The sequence below is a fragment of the Aquarana catesbeiana genome, linkage group LG08 (genome assembly GCF_042186555.1).
Source record: "Aquarana catesbeiana isolate 2022-GZ linkage group LG08, ASM4218655v1, whole genome shotgun sequence".
In the NCBI taxonomy this organism is placed as follows: domain Eukaryota; kingdom Metazoa; phylum Chordata; class Amphibia; order Anura; family Ranidae; genus Aquarana; species Aquarana catesbeiana.
In genome coordinates, this window is record NC_133331.1 from 141,378,108 (window position 1) to 141,399,414 (window position 21,307).

Genomic DNA, 21,307 nt, shown 5'->3' on the forward strand with positions numbered 1-21,307 from the left:
TAACCTTTCCATATGATGAGCAAACATTTATAGCGAACGTTTTATTTATGGCAACTGCAAGGAACTATTACCTCTTCGTGGACATGACTAAAGCAAGCTGCTGTCAGCAGTTACATCTGCAATCACATGTGGAAACAAAACACGAGTCATACATTAAATCAAATAGAGCTTTAATATTTGGCACTGACTATTTATATTTAAAATTGATCTCTGGTCTTCAATCCACAGCAGATTAAAGCTGGGCTCCAGGCAGATATATTAAAATACAATTTAATGCAGGGGTGTATTGCTTTAAGCATAATTAAATGTATGTTTACATACAACTAGCAGAAGAACCAAAATGTGTCTTTTCCTGCCATATCCTCCATAGCAGTACTCACACTGGTTGAAGAAGGGGCAGTACTAGGAGCCAATCCTGTTCTACTGTATTCACATGTGCTGACATAAGTCGAGAGCAGAGTTAGGCCAATCAGTGTAATGCTACTTTCCTCCATTGTCCAATAACCAGGCTGCAGGCAGGGAAATGACACCTGTGTTTTCCTTAATTCTAACAGAGAAAGGCGTCACCCCCGACTGTGCTGTGTAGTAGAGTAAAAAAAAAAAAAAAAAAAAAAAGTGTCATATAGAACTATGCATCCTTCAGAGACAAGTTTCATATGTGCATTTTTACTGTGTATTTAGTGGATTGCCTGGAGTTTTGATTCAAATAACATCAAAGTTTGCATATGTCATACAGTATGCTGACTTACATCTTCCTCTATATTTATTAATAAGGATTTCAAAGGCTACAGATGCGCTCTATGATATTTAATAACATGAAACCGCACTCAAACAACGCAGATTGCCTATTCACAACCAATGGTCAATGCACTTTTCATTGACAGGTATCATCTTTGTTAAATGTTAGGGGCAGAACCGTTCTGGAACACCACACTGAATATGTAATTTTTTGTTGTATACTTTGAATACATTAAAGTATACTTTTCTATACACTGGAAAAAGCATTAGTACGCAAAAGGTACATTCATATCAATGGAAAACAAAGTCATGTGAAAAGTCAGATTAATCAGCAATGTTCTCCGCTGTGATGCAATGGTAAGCTCTGTGCTTTGGTTCACAGTCTGTAGCCATGCAGTAAGCTCTAAACAATAGTGTATATATTAAGCTGGATGGATAAGTCCTTTGTCAACAAAGAACTGAAAGGCCACGTGTATGGGTATCTAGAGGGGACAATTTTTTTTACAGACAACATTATTATTTAAATACATATAAACATTCTACAGAATGAAAAAATATACCAAAATGCAGTAGTCTCGTGGTCAGGAAATGTAACGTACACGCATGCGCAGATCAACGGAGAAGCACAGAAGCACTGGTGTTTACAAGAGTATGGCAATGTACAGTCAATCACTTGTATGGCAGGCTATATGCACCACCTTCGGTTCAGCGGGCACAGGAAAACGCCCAAAACTTTATGCTCTGCATTTTTCAGTCTCTTATCTGTGTGCAAGAGACCTTATAGCTATACTCCTCAAAAAAAAATTGAACCCCGAGATGCAAATGGGAAGCATTGCTGTAGTGGTACCTGCCCACTCTGCTCCCTTCTGTCAGTAATCTGGTGATCTCATGTGTGCCTATTTCAACAACCAAACTAGCATTATAGTTTACCTGAATATTGTTTAAGTTTAAAGCAGTAAATAGAGCTGGCAAAGCTGGTATCTCACTTCTTGTAATTAGGGGTTTTGCTATGCTCACAATGAGTCCCAATAGCCCCAACACCAAGGCTTAAGACAACTTAAACTATGAGTTAGTTCACAGTAGGCTTACTTGCTAAGATAATTTGGTACTAAATAGTAAGCGTCAGTCAGAAGACTCAGGTTTGGGGGATTTTGCTGAATCCATGTTTTAATCCTAAACGTTCTATAAAAGGTTCTACATTTTCTTTATCAGTAGTTTCTACAATCAGCATCGCCCTCAACATTTAAGAAAAAGGCTTATGATAATCCACTGATTACTCCCCTCCTTTAAACTCTTTCCACCTCCCTTATTTTCCTTATCACCTTCTCTGGCTGGTTTCTCCTGCTCAATGTCCTCTTAAGCCCCTATATAGATACCCACCATTGCAGCTATTTTCTCTTCTAAATAGTTTTGTTCCCTAATCCCTAAATCTTGGGATGGAACATCTTCTAGTTACTTCTAGTTCACCTTACATACAGTATGTTAAAACAAAGAGATATTGTTACGTTGATTGTAGGCCTTGTTAGGCTTTTCAGTATGATATTGATTTGACTAACATAGAGCTTCTCTGTACATGTGGATTGACACCTTTAAAACGTTGAAAATCCATAAACATAGAAACATAGTTCTATAAACTATAAAAGAAAAGAATTTATGATAAACAATCCAGAAACTGAAAAAATGTTGAATTCTCTCAGCACAAGTATCAGACTTTAAAAAGCCGCTATTCACTATAATGATGATCAGATTTATTTATGTTTTTTAAAACACACAATGAAATGCGATCATCTTTTGTAAAAGTCAGTTATCTATTCAGTTAACAATAAATCAGGATGAGAAATGACAAAAATACTTGGCAGTAAATGGCCTAAGACATAATCCAAATTGCATCATTATATATCCCATCTATTCTCTGGTATCTTACCTTTCATGGGTCCTTTTTTCATGTGTGATTTGCTGTTCTCGCATAATTCCTGTCAGCATGAGAGTATAAACCAGTGGCTCACAAGTGACCTGTGATTCAGAGAAAATTGTCTCTACTGTACATTTAAATGCCCCCTCCCCAGTCATACTTGTGCCTGCCTAAATTAGATTCATTTCTTGGTGATGTCATCCTGTCACTGGCTCCTTCATAATCAACCACGGCTTTTAGCAGCCTGACATTGTTGTGACTTTGACATCGACCAGACATTAAAGCAACATGTGTAGGATGCTTTGCTCTAATGCAGCCGATGGCCCAGTATCTAGAATATGAGAAGTGTCCGCAAGATAGATATAGATTAACAGAACAAAGTAAACAGAAGAAAAGACTCATTGACAGCGTCAAAGGAATATTTTCATTAGCAAGTAGGAGATCAACATACAAAGCTCGGGTTTCAATGGACAGATTCCAAAATAGCTGGCAAGTGATCTGGATATTGACACCAACAGTAGTACGCGTTCCAAAAGTGTAAGCATGAACCCAAGGCGTTTACAATTTAAACTGCCGTCTGACTATCCGCATTTGAAACTTATTTTGAATCCAATAAACATTTGCAACCGACAATCCTTTCCACTACAACAGATCTGTTCCCATCAACCTCCTAGGTATCACACACAAGCGTTTTTGTAGCAGACACAGGATCATCCTCATCAGTGTTTTCGTTGCTAAGAAAGAATAATTGCAGTCAAGGTCTCTGTCAGGGATTTCAGCAATTTGAGACTAGATTTTAAAAGAATGTGTTTTTTAAAAAGGAAGATGCTAGCTACAGAATCGTCGTAGTAATTTGGCACATAAATGATTTGTAGTTGTATTCACAAACCTTGCAATTAGCTGTAAATTGCCAAAGAAAAAAAAAGATGTTTCAAATCTCTGCTATTACTTTACTAGTGTGACATGGCCCTTCCTGATAAACAGTGGCACTTCAATTACAGGGATGCTTTAACTATTCAAAATAAAGACCATGTGGGATTCCTACCTGAAGAAGGGACTATTGTCCTCCAGACCTAGCCCTTAGACACTGTTTGGGGGTAATTTATTTCCCCAAATTCTGTCTCTCTTGCTTTTTATGATGGACTAAGGACACAGGTACGTTTCTCAAATTTTTACTCCAGGGAATCTGCCACCTCTATCAAATCAGAGACTTACAGGATCACTTGGACCACCTGAGGGATTCTCCTCAAGGTTATCATCTAATGGTTCAGGTTCATCCTATTCGTAAAGAGAACCTGAGATGGTGATGACCCCCTCCCCTCTATTTTTTTTTTCTTTTTTCCCTTTCCCTCCCTTTTCCATTTTTCTTTCTTTCTTCTGTTCAGGGCTGACACATGTTTCTTGATAGCTAACAGAATCCTATATAGCCTACCCACTTCTCCGATATTTGGGCAGCGTACTGGGCTAACTATGGAATACTAATGCCTCAAGCTCAATGTAGGGGCCCACCTATATATATGGTTTAGGAATTTAGATTCTGAGGTTATGTTCCCATGCACACTTCCTGTTTACAGTAGCATGCCATTGTTTTATATAGTGAAGTTTTATTCTCTTTGTATTGTCAAATATGGTTTGCAGTTGCCATTTGTCATGCCAGCAGGCGTTGAACTTGTACCTGTATGTGCCTTCTTTTCTGTAAAAAGCCAATAAAATTTGATTAAACTAGCATACAGACTGGTGTAAGGAATGCGTAGATGTTGCCCTTAAAAAAAAAAATGAAAGATAGAATAGAGTTGATGCTGATTGATTATAAATGAATATTACTCCACTGTCATACTTTCTTGTACAAAGAGTTTTATTGAAAATATATATCAACAGAATAGTACAAAACAGTGATGGATACATCATGAATTAACAGGTATAAGACTGCCGGTATCCGGCAGGTAGAACTGACATTCAAAGATTTAAGCCAGGTCTCAGGCAGCTCAAGGCCGAGGCCAGGCGACATACTAAGGAGAGTCTTCATCTCGTGTTTACTAGCCTAGCGGTAAACTGCAAACACAGAATATTATGTTTGCAAACACTCTTGAACATTTGAAGGATGCCTAGCGAGATGTTATTGTAATACGTAACATTGCATTAATAAAAAAAAAAGAAAGAACCAGAAATTAAATCAGATTAAATTGATTAACCTCAAAAAAAAAAATAACATACCTTTGAATGGAGTAACTTTTTTTTTTTTTCGTTACCTTAAATATCCAATCTCTGTAAACTTAAGCCCAAGGGCCTGAATAAGACGAAGGAAAGAGAAATTGAAAGTGGGAGTAGAGGGGGGTGGGAAAAGGGGGGGGGCCCTGGGGTGGGGGGAACGGAGGCTCATTATAGGGAAAGAAGCGTTAGGTCAAATCTTGATGGACGATTATGGGTCACCCAGGGTTGCCATATCCTGAGGAATTTATCATGCGTGTCCAACAATATGGCCGTAAGCTTCTCGTTTACCATGATATCATTCACACAATTTTTAACTGCCTCAAAGCTGAGGTTCGGAGTTTTCCAGGCCCTTGCTATGGTCAATTTAGTTGAGGTAAAAATATGTGCTGCTAATTGGCATTCAGGACGAAGAAGTTCTGCAATCGGTTTCCATAAAAGGGCCTCAAAAGGGTCCCGGTTTATAGTGGTATTAAAAAGATTGCGTAGTAGTGCGTATACTCTGACCCATAATCTGCAAACCCTGGGGCAGGTCCACCAGATCTGTGCCATCGTGCCTTCCTGTGAGCACCCACGAAAACAGAAGGGGGAATAAGATGGGATGAAGCTTGCTAATCTAGCCGGGGTATAGTACCCTCCATAGAAGACTTTGTAAGCGTTCTCCAAAAAGAGAACATTCTTAGAGCATTTGGATAGCATAATAGTCATACCTTGCCAATCCTCCGGGTCTAATCACTGTCATACTTTCATATATGCTCCATACAAATGATGTTTCTCTCTACCATGCAAAGCATATGAAAACTACCCAGTGTACTTTTGTCAACCCAGAGCAGCCAATGGGACTAGCCTAAAGTCACTCATAGATACAGAAGAAATGCTCATCACTGAACTGCTAGAGCAGGCTTGTTAAACTCAATTTTATGGCGAGCAGCATCAGCAGTATGGTTGCCCTCAAGGGGCCAGTTGTATCTAAAAGACTTTTTATATACTCTTATTAAACAATTGCCTCTGTATTCAGTTATTACTGGATTTAGTAAGAACTTAAAAAGTGGATGTACACCCTTACATATACCCAGTGAAGTGAGCAGCCTCAGATGGTACAAAGAGATGAAACAAATCTCCCTACATAAGTTTTACATTTATATCTGCTGTCTTCAGCTTTATATATTCTTTAGAAAGTGCACATCATGTTAGAGATTTTGTCTTCCTGTTCAGCACTGGGAGTGGATTCTTGGCCTACAGCCAAGATAGCTGATTGGTGGAAAAGCACACACCCCCCTTACACATAAGGCATAAACTTGCAGAGCTGTGTTGTGACAATACAAGCGCTCTGCTAATCTATTTATAGCAACTTCCGACACAAATTTCAGGTTGGTTTTATCTTGGTTGACAGAGAACATGTCAGAAGTTATCATGCTGATAACAGAGCAACAGCAGAAAACACACGGGACTCAGGGCTTTCGAGAGAGATAAGAAAACACCACAAATATATGTGCTTAGGTCAAATTTCATGAATCAGGTTTACATCCACTTTAATTAATAACTACCCCTGAAAGTAGAAGCCTAGGAAAAATAATGGCAACCAGATATTCAAGTGTGTGCTATGTACAGAGTGCAGGGTTTAGGGGTGCACTATGCACAACGTTTGGAGGTGTGCTGTGTACAGAGTGCAGGGTTTCAGGGGTGCCCTATGCACAGTGTGCAACTTCAACCCCCCCAAAGTTTGTTGCATCTCTAGTCATCAAGTTGTAAAGCGCTACGTAAACTGTTGGCGCTATATAAATCCTGTATAAATAATAATAATAATAGTCACTCCTACTTCTCCCTGTGTAGGTGGTCTTTGTACTACCCATATATTTGGTTCTGTTATACCTCCCTGTGTAGGCAGCACTGCCTTTCAAGGAGATCAGTTTCGTTCTCACATTCAGGAGAGCAATCCCCGCCATGCCCCGCAATGAGAGATCTGCGGAAGCAAAGCTGTACCTTGTAAACACAGAAGCTGTAAAACAAAGCTGTACCTTGTAAACACAGAAGGCTTCTGTGTTTACAAGTGACAGCCGAGAACGGAAGCGAGGGTGAGAGCTGGAGGTGGTAGAATAGAGTTCCACTACGAGGAGGCTGCAAAACTGGGTGAGAAGGTCATTTGACAAGGCCTGGCAGGCTGGATACAGCCCGCAAGCCTTGTGTGTTGACATATGTGTGCTAGAGCCACACCAACTCTTTCATCTGGCACACAAGACTTCAAATATCTACAATTGCCTCCTAAAGGCCACTTTTTTTTTTTTTTTTTTAGAAAAGAAAGAGGAATAATATCACAGAAATTATCCAACAGGCTGGAAAATTCCTGTCAGCAATACCAAGTATTTAACACATTCGTGCAAAGCCATTGTCACACATTAATTCCCACACTGGCAGGCTTCAGAAGCTATATCTGGATTGTACTGACTAATATTTCAACAAGGTAATCTTAGACCTATTCTGCCAACAGTGAGTCCTGCAGACAGGATTCAAGGTGTGATCATTGAAGGGTAATATTGATGCAAATATGTGGTTCTTGTACAATTGCATCCTTGCCCACAGATTGATAAGGTGATTAACACCTGCTATACTACCCACATCCAAATAGAGACATTATATATCATCCAAGGTGGCCAGTTCTTTCTTTAGATCTGAACACTCACAACTAAATAAATATGCCCACGTGCACAAAATAATGATTATCAGATCTGGGAAGTTAATGGCTTGGCTATAAGACATACTGAATCTATGCTCTGTAGTTGCTCCAGACATCCTCTACAAAACAGCCAGCTTGGATTTTCCCAGAAAATCTCTACTGGTTTGCCCCAACAGATTAGCCAGCACCTGCATGTCAAATCACCATTTCCAGTCTATAAGCACCTTGAAAAAAAGTCTTGGGTGGTCCAATGTGCCCAGGTATAGCTACTTTTACACAAGATGTTTGGTTATTTATTATGGACATAACTTTGTCTTGAGGCGTTTCCTAAATGTGCTTGATCACTGGGGCTATTTGGAAACAGATCTAGGTGAGGAATGTCTGAGATCCTCTCACGCCTTCTGAACGGCATGTCCTTGGTTTGTAAACAAGCTTATGACAGACCAGGCTGTCTCCAAGTGATAAAAATTAGCACATTTAGATGTCACAGGGCCATATGCCATCCTGAAAGTATAAATAACTTTAGCACCACGTGTAATGAGATTAGTGTCCCATTAAAAAAGATCAAGTGGGATTTGTGAACAAGATGTTACTGAAATAGTTCAGATTTGTGGGCACACAACAATGGAGTGCATAATGTTTTAGGAAAAATGTGAATAAAACCCTTGTCGAGTCATTTAGATCCGTTTCCAGGAGTTATTTTTAATCTCCAGTCTCTGTATAGCTAGCTAAGAAGCTAAGGGATACAACTAAATACCAACATTATGAGTAGAGAGGGCCAATTACTGCTCCTTCTTAATCAGCACCATTAAGAATATGAAAGCAAAAGCAGTGGTTGATGAGCAAAAAGACTCATTACCATCTCTAACTAGAAGCTGCTTAATGAGACATCTCATAACAAGCCAGAGCATGACTGATACGTCCAACTACATCTCAATGTAGTTTTTAAGTGCAGAAATGTTTTACTGCAGTGGCAGTTGTTTTGTATAGTGAACACAGGATCCACTATTCACTGACTCTTAGGAAAAGATGCTGAGGTACTCCCAGGTACCAAACTGCCTAGACAAAGCGTGGTGTCCCATGTGAAACAGTTGTTAGGAGTGCCTTTATGTTATTCTGGAGAAAAAAGTCTGAAGCAGCAGCAAGTGTCTTTGCATCTTTTCTGGAGTGAAGGAATTATACCCTGTTTTCTGACTGGAGAGTACTGGGATTTACAGTTTCTCCAAAAAGCTAGAGGTGGTAGACCTGTTGGTGAATGACCATTTTTCTTTTTCTCAACACAGGCGAAGTTAGTCTGAGTGTCACGTCATTGTCTTTTACTTTGTTTGCCACTATCCACTAACACTATGATTTACATAGCTAGATTATGGTGGCCGTGGACTAAAAACACATTCCCGGGCATTCATAAAGACTGGTGCAGACATAGTTTGCAAGTGCATTCTAAAAGTGGCAGCAGCATATGCCAAATTCATGTACCTGTCTAGAATTTGGCTCATGCTGTGCCACTTTCAGAATGCACATGACATACTTTCATATAATCTGTCTACACCATGGTCTCTCTCTGTACACCAAAAGAGTTGGTCTTAATTAGCTACATTTTTATATGATACAAACAGTATTTTATTTTGAATTTGGGAAAGGCATTGTGTCACGATTTTAAAAATGCACATTTTGGAATTACCTGGATTTCCGCAGCTTTATTGAATTCCACCATTATACATACCATACATATAGCCAAGAGTAAGCTAGTTTTGTTAGTTCTAGCTTATCATAAGTATGTGCCTCGGAAGGTAAAATTTCCAAGGGACAGTATGCTGTTTTATTATTTTATTACATTTCTTGTTTTATCAATGCAGGCTTATATATTTCAGTACATAGAGATTACACTTATATAGTTCACGCAAGATGCAAGGAACAACATGCTATCCACACAGTAGTCATGACTATGTAGACCTATTATTGAAATCCTTCCCTGCGCTATTTCTTTTTTTTTTTTTTACAAATTCTTTATTTATCATTCAAGGAATTCGGCAATGTATTATAGAACAGAATGGAAAGAAGAAAAAAAAAACAAAACACAACTAATAATGCAGAATATACACAAATAAAAGAACGGGCGATGAAGCACGTGTGCCATTTCCAACTGAATAAAAACTACCTACTTCTTTTGCTGTGTCTTCTGTTGTACACCAGATACTTTTTGACCAGTTTCTAGCCTCAGTCACTCCAAAAACTAAAGCAGGCTTACCAAACAATCTTTTTAATTCCTTCAGCACAGCACATTAAAGGTAGCACTAAGCTATCAGCAGAATTTCTAGATACTTTACATTTACCGGCAGGAAATGACAAGTTTGTACAGCTGCAAATTTTCAGATGTCCTTATGAGCCTAAATGTAAGGAAAACAGTGGTGGCATATAACCAAATGATTATAATGAAGGTGAACAGTGCTGCCAGTTATGACAGGAAATTCTGCTCATTCCATACTAAGACATTAACACAACTTTGTTATAAATGTATTCGTTCTCTAATCCACCAATGATTTTAAAACCGCAACATTTAACAACTCTACGGTAGAATGTGTCAATGGATTGTAGGCCTGTTCTGGAAGTAGATCACACATTTTTTTCATTCCTATAGCTTTTTTTCCCCATTTATGAGGCACCTAATCTACATGTAATATCTGCGCTAAAAAATGCCTAGTAGCGGCCTTTCAGGCCATGCTATCAGAGATATAATAGATGGGCTTTCACAGCAGCCATTCCATTAAAAAAAAAATACTAGCTTAAATTTAGAATGAGAAATACGTTCAATAATATCCCCCCTTACACACAGCTTTGGATCCATCCTTTGCTGTTATTGCCCATATCTGCCCTGTCTTTTTTGTAGCTATCAGATGTCTGATGTTGTTGCAAAGCTATACAAGTCACTACTACAGAGAAATCAATTGTTTGTGATGTTCACAGCACAGTAACTAGCAGTACGTTTTTGTAATAGTAACTTTGACAGGGAGTTGGGTTTTGTAAGTCTTTGAGAAACTGGCAGTTAAGGTGTCCTGGGTTGTGTCCTGGGTTCAATATTCTGCCCAGCAACATCAGAAGCACACAAAGGGACCTCAGTTAGTGCAAGTGGTAGTATGAAAACCTAAATCCTGCAAAAATGGGCACCTTTACCTCTTAAAAGCGGACTGGATATATCTACAAGTAAATTAAAATTCCCCTTTAAAGCAACAAAGGTCCCAGGTACCTGGCTTCTACAAAGCAATCAAAGATCTACGAGAGACTCTAAAGCAGTGGTCATCAACCCTGTCCTGAGCACCCACTAACAGGCCAAGTTTGCAAGATAACAAATACATCACAGGTGATATAATTTGCTGCTTAGTGATTGCAGTATTCTAGTCTTCATCCCCCCAAGGTAATACATAAAACCTGGCTTGTTAGTGGGCCACGAGGACTGGGTTGATGACCACTGCTCTAAAGAACTATTGTTGACCTTCTAATACCAAAGCCCAACACAAACTGCAAGGGTATGCAGATGCTCATACCAACCAACATTATTATTTCAAGATGTAAACAGACATAAAACAATATCAGAAGTCTTAAAGCGGAGTTCCACCCAAAAGTGGAACTTCCACTCATCGGATTCCTCCCCCCCCTCCGGTGTCACAATTGGCACCTTTCAGGGGGGTGCAGATACCTGTATAATACAGGTATCTGCACCCACTTCCGGGAATAGACTCCCGCGGGAGTCACGCCCCCTCCCGCACTCCCGCGCTGTCTCCTGGGAAAGACACAGGTCCCAGGAGATAGCGGGGACCATTGAGAACGCGCAACTCGTGCATGAGCAGTAGGGAATCGGGAAGTGAAGCCGCAACGCTTCACTTCCCGATTCCCTCACTGAGAATGGCAGCACCCGAGGATCGAGGGACGGTTCGGCCTCGGGTGCCGACATCGCTGGACCCCGGGACAGGTGAGTGACCTTATTTTAAAAGTCAGCAGCTGCAGTATTTGCAGCTGCTGACATCTAAAAAAGAATTTCCCGCTTTAAAGATAAACCTTGGTCAACAACCCAGGTACACAGATGAAATACATATATGTAAACTGTTTTAAGAATTATTGTTTCTGAACAGTGAAGAAGCAAAAAGTAATATGGAATAATACATGAGGAAGGAGTAAAAGAGAGAGGAGTACAAGGGCAGATGAAGGAAGGGAGGGAGGGGTCAGACTCTAGAACCTATTGTTTAGGAGGAGTCAGTGGAATTTAATATTTCATTAAATTGATTTACCTAAGTGCAGAGTCTCATGGCCAACACTGCGGTGAGAGACATAATATATGGGGATGGGAACCTAGCAGGCAAGGTTTGTGTAAAACCCCAAAAAATGGGCACAAGGTACCTTTTTAATCACTGTAGAAACTTTGCATCAAATCCAGGTATTGTCCCTTAGGGCAGTGGTCCCCAACCTTTTTGGCACCGGCGCTGTTGAAGAAACTTGTGCCAAGGCCCAGGGGGGGGGGGGGGCATATGCGGCTTTTCGTGGGCAATTTATCAGGGCAATGGCTGGTGTTGGCGCTTCAATCATCCGGGCAGCATCATTGATATGGTGTCAGGATGATTAAAAGGCATTATTTCTATTATTACATTGTAATATACAATGAAATAGTTCAACTCACCATAATGCAGAATGTGCCAAAGTGTCACTTGCAACGTCACCTGCCACCAGATGCGGATTGTCACTTTCCACATCGCCTGCCTTCAGATGCAGCTTGTCACGTCGCTTGTCACCAGATGCATTTGGTCCCTTGCCACGTCACCTGCCACCAGATGCGGATTGTCACTTGCCACGTCACCTGCCTTCATATGCAGCTTGTCACTTGCCACGTCACCTGCCTTCATATGCAGCTTGTCACTTGCCACGTCGCTTGTCACCAGATGCATTTTGTCCCTTGCCACGTCACCTGCCACCAGATGCGGATTGTCACTTGCCACCAGATGCATTTTGTCCCTTGCCACGTTGCCTGCCACCAGATGCTTTTTTGTCCCTTGCCATGTCACCTGCCACCAGATGTGGATTGTCACTTGCCATGTCGCCTGCCTTCATATGCAGCTTGTCACTTGCCACGTCACCTGCCACCAGATGCATTTTGTCCCTTGCCATGTCACCTGCCATCAGATGTGGATTGTCACTTGCCATGTCGCCTGCCTTCATATGCAGCTTGTCACTTGCCACGTCACCTGCCACCAGATGCATTTTGTCCCTTGCCATGTCACCTGCCACCAGATGTGGATTGTCACTTGCCATGTCGCCTGCCTTCATATGCAGCTTGTCACTTGCCACGTCACCTGCCACCAGATGCATTTTGTCCCTTGCCATGTCACCTGCCACCAGATGTGGATTGTCACTTGCCACATCACCTGCCATCAGATGCAGCTTGTCATTTTCCACGTCGCCTGCCACCACAGGAAAATTGTCACTGCAGTGGTGGCAGCACAGGTGTGCGCATTCGTTCCAGAGGCAAGCCTGTAGTGGGTAGTGAGGGAGAACAGCGGTAATTGGGGGGGGGGGGCGCGGGTAGTGAGAGATGATCTCATCTCCCTGCCTCACCTCCAGCAGTGTATTGGTGTTCTGCGTCGGCGGAGGAGCAGTGATGCGGGCGGGCAGTGAGAGATGATCTCAGCTCTCTGCTCCCCCGCCTCACCTCCAGCATTATAGCAGCCCCGCTGTGAGCGTGGAACAGCGGCGATGCAGGCGGCGGTGAGATGATCTCATCTCTCTGCTCGCTCGCCTCAGTATAACGGCCCCGCTGTGAGCACTGAACAGCGGTGATGCGGGCGGGCGGTGAGAGATGATGTCATCTCCCTGCTCGCTCCGCCACTCGTCAAACAGTGCAGCCTTCGCGGCCCGGCTGCAAACAGGCCACGGCCAGAGGGTTGATGACCCCTGTCTTAGGGCACTTGTTTTCCAATATTGTTGATATATGCCTACTGGTAAGTTCAGTTTCTTCTCTCTTTGTATACTCCAAGAGCAAAAATGAAAGGGGATCAAAAGCTAAATACTAGAAGGCAATGCTTTTGAATAATACTTTGTTTTCTGCTGCCAAGTGAACCTTTAGTATGTGATACCAACCTAGTATGCAAAAATGTATGTCACCCAAAAGGGGCAATTTCTACCCAAAACACTACTACAAGCATGATTTTCCATCTTGGTATAGACAGTTCAACAAAAGCTGAATTAAATGGCTAGTATTAAAATACTTGTGCACACCTCAAAAGACACCATCAACGACAAATGGTCTTTTGAGATTGTATCTAGTCTACATTCACTGCAATGAGGTGTTTCTTATGCCGCGTACACACGGTCGGACTTTTCGTCTACAAAAGTCCGACAGCCTGTCCGACAGACTTCCGACGTACCTTCGGCGGACTTGCGGCAGACTTTCTTACGAACGGACTTGCCTACACACGACCACACAAAAGTCCGACGGATTCGTACGTGATGACGTACACCGGACTAAAATAAGGAAGTTCATAGCCAGTAGCCAATAGCTGCCCTAGCATGGGTTTTTGTCCGTCGGACTAGCACACAGACGAGCGGATTTCGGGGTCCGTCGTACTTACGACGTAAAGATTTGAAGCATGTTTCAAATCTAAAGTCCGTCGGATTTGAGGCTAAAAAAGTCCGTTGAAAGTCCGGAGAAGCCCACACACGATCGGATTACCAGCCAGCTTTAGTCCGTCAGCGTCCGTTGGACTTTTGTAGACGAAAAGTCCGACCGTGTGTACGCGGCATAAAGCAGAAAAAGCAACACAAGTCAATGCACAGGAGAAAACAGTCAAGCACTCCAGTGGCAGTATTAAGACTTCCAAGTATATGCACTAATATTTACATCAAAAACAACCTGTTAAATGCTTAAAATAGTTGTATGGTCAGCTTCCAGAATGCTGCATGAATATTAATGCCTTTACCTATTAAAAAGCCTTGGAAGTCTTAAAATTAGTTTAGGAATGTTGTCCCTACCTTTAATCTGGAGATTTAGATTCAAGTTCAGTAGTGGAGAAGAACCAATGGCAGGTCATGACAAATGGACAACTTTCTACCTACCACAATTCTTTGCAATCTCAATGAATTTAAATTATTAACCATTTATTTGAACCACAAACTGATTTCAATGTGTTTCAGAACAGAAAATTGTCAACAGGAGCTTCAATTGCTATTTATGAGGAGATTGCACTAAACCACATGGGTAATTCTATGTGAATTCAAACACAAAGTTACCATCTTAATTCACAATCTTTAATGAAAATACTTTACTATGTGTTTAGCTTAGGAGGATGTCTTATTTATCTGATAGAAAAAGTTTAACCAGACACGGTATGGCACGCTGGGCTTATACAGACTCACCAAATTTAAAAAACTAAGTAAAAATCACAGAAAAATCTATTATTTTAAATGCTTACTTGCAGCTTTTCTCCTTTCAATAAATTATTTGTTTTATTCACTTTTGACTTGCTAACAAATTTTCATATCTTCAGTAAGCATTGATTTCCAAGCACAGACCCCTTCCTCCTACGGTATCTTAGTCCTCACCTATTCTGGAGTGTCCAATCAAAGCGTATCTGCAGCCCAAACTTTTTTTTTAAATTCTTAATAGAGTAGGACTGGATTGAAATTACGGCCAGGTTAATTATTTATTTTATGTTTTGCTGTCTATGTACCATTGGGGTAATTTCCTTTCACTTCCTGTTCCAAAGATAAAACCGGGGAATTCCCCTCTTAGACAACTGTCCCCAAACACATGCCCCTATTAGAATTAGATTTCCCCTTACTTTTTGTTCTGAGGACAACTTAAAATAATACTTAAAACCACAATAAAAATGTTAGAGGGTCTAACCCTTCCCCACTCCATTTAAAGCAAAAAAAAAAAAAAAACATTCCTAGAGATGCACTTTAATTATTTGTGCTGGCCCAACTCAACCATGCCCTCCTTCACCTTCCTACATAAACTCTAATATGGCAGCCAGGGGAGGAGAAAAGGGGAATACTATTGAGTGTGCCTTGGTGGTAGCTTTGGAGTCTGCTGGGGCTGCTGATGCCCATATAATCTTATAGGAAGATTGTTTTTGAAATGAATGGTCTGGCAACAGGGTCTCAGGAACCAAAAAGTCTTCCACAAAACTAGTGTGAAGGCTTCTTAAAACAGAAGGTCCAACTTCCATCACAAATAAAAGGAATATGAGTTTTATACTTTATTATAAGAACGTAGGCAGAGCCATTCAAAATAATTATTTTTTACAGCAAGACAAACTGTGCATGCAGAACCTCCAACTTAGAGCACAACTACAACCAAACATTATGGAGTCATTTATTCCAAACAGCATAAAATTGTGTCAAGCTCGCTGACCATTGTCAATGTAGTGTATAGAATTGATAGCATTAGGGCTTGGCTAGCAGCAAAAAAAGTGAAATCATAAAAAGAAAAAAGACACGTAGATACTTTTGAGGCTGATTAATGATTTGTAAATGTTCACACAATAAATTGTGTGAGGATTTACTTCAATTATGTGAAAAGCATTTCCAGCTTACTCTTTTATCTGCACCTGATTATCTAATTGAAGTGAATGTTCACTCAGTTTATTATATGAACATTCTCAACTATTTTAGTAAATCAGCCTCTGTTTTAAGACCATGTATACGCAGAAACATTCTAACAGTTCACATATAATATACATTTGCTACAGTATTTGCATAGGTTGCAATGATAATCATTAAACTGGAACATGAACTAATGCTGATGGGTAACTCAACAAAGTATGGCGTAGGCCAGCCACTCTCAACCTTTGATTGAGGAGGAACTCTTGAAATAACTTTCTAGTCTCAGGGAACCCCTGCTAATAATTTTTGTATCTACAGCTCATGGTACATTAATATGATGATCACTCAGAAAAATGCGCATTATAATCTTATAGTAAGTGGGAAGAGTCCACCCTTACAGATAAGTAAACGATCATTGATTTCAGTGGTTACTTATTTGAGGAAGAAATTGTTCTTTGATCAAGAAACCCCCAGGAAGCTCCAGAGGAACTCTAGGGTTCTATAGAACCCTGGTTGAGAAAGGCTTGTCTAGGTGGTCAGAACTCTTACCTTACAGTGCCCACCATCCTCCTTATTTGCTTAGTTTGCATGCTGTCCATGTGTTTATCTGTCTTTCCTCTGACAACCTAAAATATTCTGGTATGATAATTAGCTTCTGAGGAATATGAAACCATGAGTTCCACTTGGGCACTCCACTGATACAAGGGTATGTACTCTGTAATTTCTGTGTAGTATGTTGGCACTGCATAACCATAATGTATAAAATAATATGTCCTCTCTCATAGAAGAGAATAAAGTATTTTAGTCTTATAAACACTTTAAATCCAAGTGTTCCAGTTGATGAAGTGCCAGTATCTTTAAACGTGAACAAGATGGACATCTTTTTCAACTTCTCTTGCTCTGATAGGTTAACATAACCCATCAGAGTTTTTTTTCATTAAACCTTGGTGTCACAGAAAGCATAACTAAGCCTCCCTTCTCTAACTAGACTTGTTGAAAACATATTACTCTGTGTCTCAATCCTATAAATGTAACAGCGCAGCCTTGAGGAATTGATCACATAGTAAATCGTTTTTCATTATCAGTAGCCAGGAAAGCAGGATATCAGATGTACAGCATTAACACTTGCTGACAGGATAGTAATTTGCACTCACCAGACAAACAGACTGGCATGATCCTGCTATCTATAAAAAACACTGACAGGTTGCCTCAACTGTACTATTGTCCACAAATATGAGAGAGTGGAGATCTTTCTAATATAAAAGAGCTTCTATTATCAGCAAGCAAAAAAATCAGCTTTTTAGAGCTGGATATTGAGAACAAAGATGGTATCGTGGGAAAACATATTTGACTGCATACAGCATACCTTCTGTCCACTAAATCTAAGGCTACTTTCACACTGAGGCGCTTTACAGGCGCTACAGCGCTAAAATAGCGCCTGTATAGCACCTGTAAAGAGCCTCTCCTGTCTCTCCAGTGTGAAAGCCAGAGTGCTTTCACACTGGAGCAGTACGCTTGCAGGACGGTCAAAAAAGTCCTGCAAGCCGCATCTTTACAGCACTATAGGAGCGGTGTATTCACCACTCCTAAAGCGCCTCTTCCCATTGAAAACAATAGGGCAGCGCCGCAAACCCGCCAGCGGGCGGTTTTATCCCTTTTTCGGCCGCTAACGGGGGTTAAAACCGCCCCCGACGCCTGCCCGAGTCTGAAAGTAGCCAAAATATTGGCAACTGCAATTTATAAACTTTCTGGACCATCAACTTTGTCTTATTGGACAATATAATAGCAGTTGGCATGGTTTAGCCATACAGGCCTTAGGATTAAAGTGATTTTATAGCCTTTTGAACATGGATGGCCGAGCCCATTGAACATAAATTTGCGATTTTTTGCATATGTCTGTATACTATATTTGTGTTTCCATGTTTTTTGCCCTTGCGCATACTTCAGTACAGCAGCGCACAGCCATTTAGGTCTATGGAAGCTGTACTTTGCACCTGTGCTTTCTGGGCGGAACAAACAAACTGGCATTTATGTTGAATGGGTTCAACTGTATATGTGCAAGAGGCATAAATATCCTTCCACACTTTGGTACCAGCTATGAGACTCACAACAGTACCTGGTAGAAGAAAAACAATCAATACAAAGCTGGAGGGGCACCTCCACCTAGAAAGACAGGACAAAGAACTACATGCTTTTTTTTGGACAGGAGCAACAAATTAAATGTTTGGCGAGACTTCTTTAAGCCTAAAAAGGCTGGAAGCAAATGTAGTTTAGTTAGTAGAAGAAGCTGTGGTTGGAAAAGCTTACACACACACACACACACACACACACACACACACACACACACACACACACACACACTATATTGTCAAAAGTATTGGGACACCTGCCTTTACACAAATTAACTTGAATGGCGTAGGGTTCAATATAAGTCCGTAGGGTTCAATATTGAGTTGGCCCACCCTTTGCAGCTATAACAGCTTCAACTCTTCTGGGAAGGCCTCTCCACAAGTTTTGGGAGTGTCTCTATGGAAAGGTTTGACCATGCTACCAAAAGCGCATTTGTGAGGTCAGGCACTGATGTTGGACAAGAAGGCCTGGCTCACAGTCTCCGCTCTAATTCACCTTGCTTTGTGTACTGGTCCAAATCATTTGGTGGAGGGGGGATTATGGCGTAGGGTTGTTTTTCAAGTGTTGGGCTTGGCCCCTTAGTTCCAGTGAAGGCAACTCTTAAGGTGTCAGCACACCAAGACATTTTGGACAATTTCATGCTCTCAACTTTGTGGAAACATTTTGGGGATGCCCCCTTCCTGTTCCAACATGACTGCACACGAGTGCACAAAGAAAGGTCCATAAAGACATGGATGAGCGTGTTTGGATGATCTCGAACGAGTCTGCCCATTCTCCTCTGACATTAATAAGGCATTTTCGTCCACACAACTGCAGCTCACTGGATATTTTCTCTTTTTCTGACCATTTTCTGTAAACCCTAGAGATGGTTGTGCGTGAAAATCCCAGTAGATCGGCAGTTTTTGAAATACTCATTCCAGCCCGTCTGGCACCAACAACCATGCCACGTTCAAAGTCACTTAAAACCCTTTTCTTCCTCATTCTGATGCTCAATTTTTGCTTCAGCAAGTCATCTTCACCATATCTAGATGCCTAAATGCATTGAGTTGCTGCCATGTGATTGGCTGATTAGCAATTTGTGTTACCAAACAATTGAACAGGTGTACCTAATAAAGTGGCTGGTGAGAGTATATATATATATATATATATATATATATATATATATATATAGAGAGAGATAGGGATAGAGATATAGATATAGATAGATAGATAGATATACACACACACAGTATCTCACAAAAGCGAGTACACCCCTCACCTTTTTGTAATTTTATTATATCTTTTCATGTGACAACACTGAAGAAATGACACTTTGCTACAATGTAAAGTAGTGAGTCTACAGCTTGTATAGGAGTGTAAATTTGCTGTCCCCTCAAAATAACAACACACAGCCATTAATGTCTGAACCACTGGTAACAAAAGTGAGTACACCCCTAAGTGAAAATGTCCAAATTGGGCCCAATTAGCCTAAACCCTAAATTAATTAGACCTAAACCCTATTGAGCATCTGTGGGGCATCCTGAAATGGAAGGTGGAGCAGCGCAAGGTCTCTAACATCCACCAGCTCTGTGATGTCGTCATAGAGGAGTGGAAGAGGACTCCAGTGGTAACCTGTGATTCTTTGGTGAACTCCATGCTCAAGAGTATTAAGGCAGTGCTCGAAAATAATGGTGGACACACAAAATATTGATACTTTGGTCCCAATTTGGACATTTTCACTTAGGGGTGTACTCACTTTTGTTGCCAGCGGTTTAGACATTAATGGCTGTGTGTCGAGTTATTTTGAGGGGACAGCACATTTATACTGTTATACAAGCTGTACACTCATTAATTTACATTGTAGCAAAGTGTAATTTCTTCAGTGTTGTCACATGAAAAGATAGAATAAAATATTTACAAACACTTGAGGGGTGTACTCACGTTTGTGAGATATTATATATAGATAGAATTATATACACCGTATATACTCGAGTATAAGCCGAGTTTTTCAGCACATTTTTTTGTGCTGAAAGTGCCCCCCTCGGCTTATACTTGAGTCAAGCACTTTTCTGGTGCAAAGAATGACATTTTCCGAACTGACTTTGGGGCCCCGTATCTCTGGGCCACTTGGTGCTAGGAACCCCAAAGTTGGTTCAGAAAATGTCATTCTCTACTGCAGAAAAGTGCTTGACATTTTCTGAACCGAATTTGGGGCCCCATATCTCAGGGCCACTAGGTGCTAGGAACCTTAGCTTTGGATATGTTATAATGCTAATTCCACTATGTTTGCATACAAAATGTGGGGTTCCTAGCACCAAGTGGCCCCAAGATACGGGGCCCCAAATTCGGTCAACTGTGTCCATCTGCAGCAATGTCATTTCGGGACCCTTTGGGTCCAGAGACCCCAAATTTTGGCTGCTGCTAGGGGGCATCTAGGAACCCTTAACTACTGAGTTTGAAGTTCGGGGGACCTATGGCTGCAAATGGGCACAGTGAAGATGCAAATGGGCATTGTTGACCCTCTTTTCCACTTACAGTAGCTGCACATTTCTTACCCTAGGCTTATACTTGGGTTAATAAGTTTTCCCAGTTTTTTGTGGTAAAATTAGGTGCCTCGGCTTATATTCGGGGTCGGCATATACTCGAGTATATACAGTGTGTGTATGTATTATATATATATATATATATATATATATATATATATATATATATATATATATATATATATATATATATATATATATATGCCTGGTACTTTTTAAAAGTCACTTTAGGGTCACTGGCCCTTTAAGGAAATTCTGTGTAAAAGAAAAAAAAAACAAAAAAACAGCACACATGCCGTGGGTGGTCACAGTCAGGCCCACTCAATGATCTCCAGTAATCACATCCTAGGAAATCCCCCCCAATGTTTATTTTTCCAAAGACGTAAAGAATGGTCTTTTTCTCCTGCACTATTAATGAAAATAAAAGAATTACAATTCGATATCTCCCTACACAAAATGCTGGTCTCAGACATAAAAGAATTTACTAGGGGTGTGGGAAGGGGTAGGACAAGGAGGCTCCTTTTAAAGTATGCC

General features: G+C 40.8%; 1 protein-coding gene across 10 annotated transcripts in view; it reads right to left on the minus strand.

Annotated features, from left to right (window-relative positions):
- Positions 1-2,972, minus strand: part of SORBS1 (sorbin and SH3 domain containing 1) — a 211,188-nt gene extending 208,216 nt beyond the window's left edge. For 6 of the 10 annotated variants that reach the window (XM_073596497.1, XM_073596496.1, XM_073596493.1 and 3 more), the window contains exon 1: positions 2,663-2,823. In XM_073596497.1, the coding sequence (XP_073452598.1) occupies positions 2,663-2,808 (146 nt within the window). In that variant the 5' untranslated portion in view covers positions 2,809-2,823. Of the gene's footprint in view, positions 1-2,662 lie in introns of all 10 variants that reach the window. The other 4 variants (XM_073596488.1, XM_073596489.1, XM_073596490.1 and 1 more) reach the window with 4 other exon arrangements.
- Positions 2,973-21,307: the final 18,335 nt, after the last annotated feature.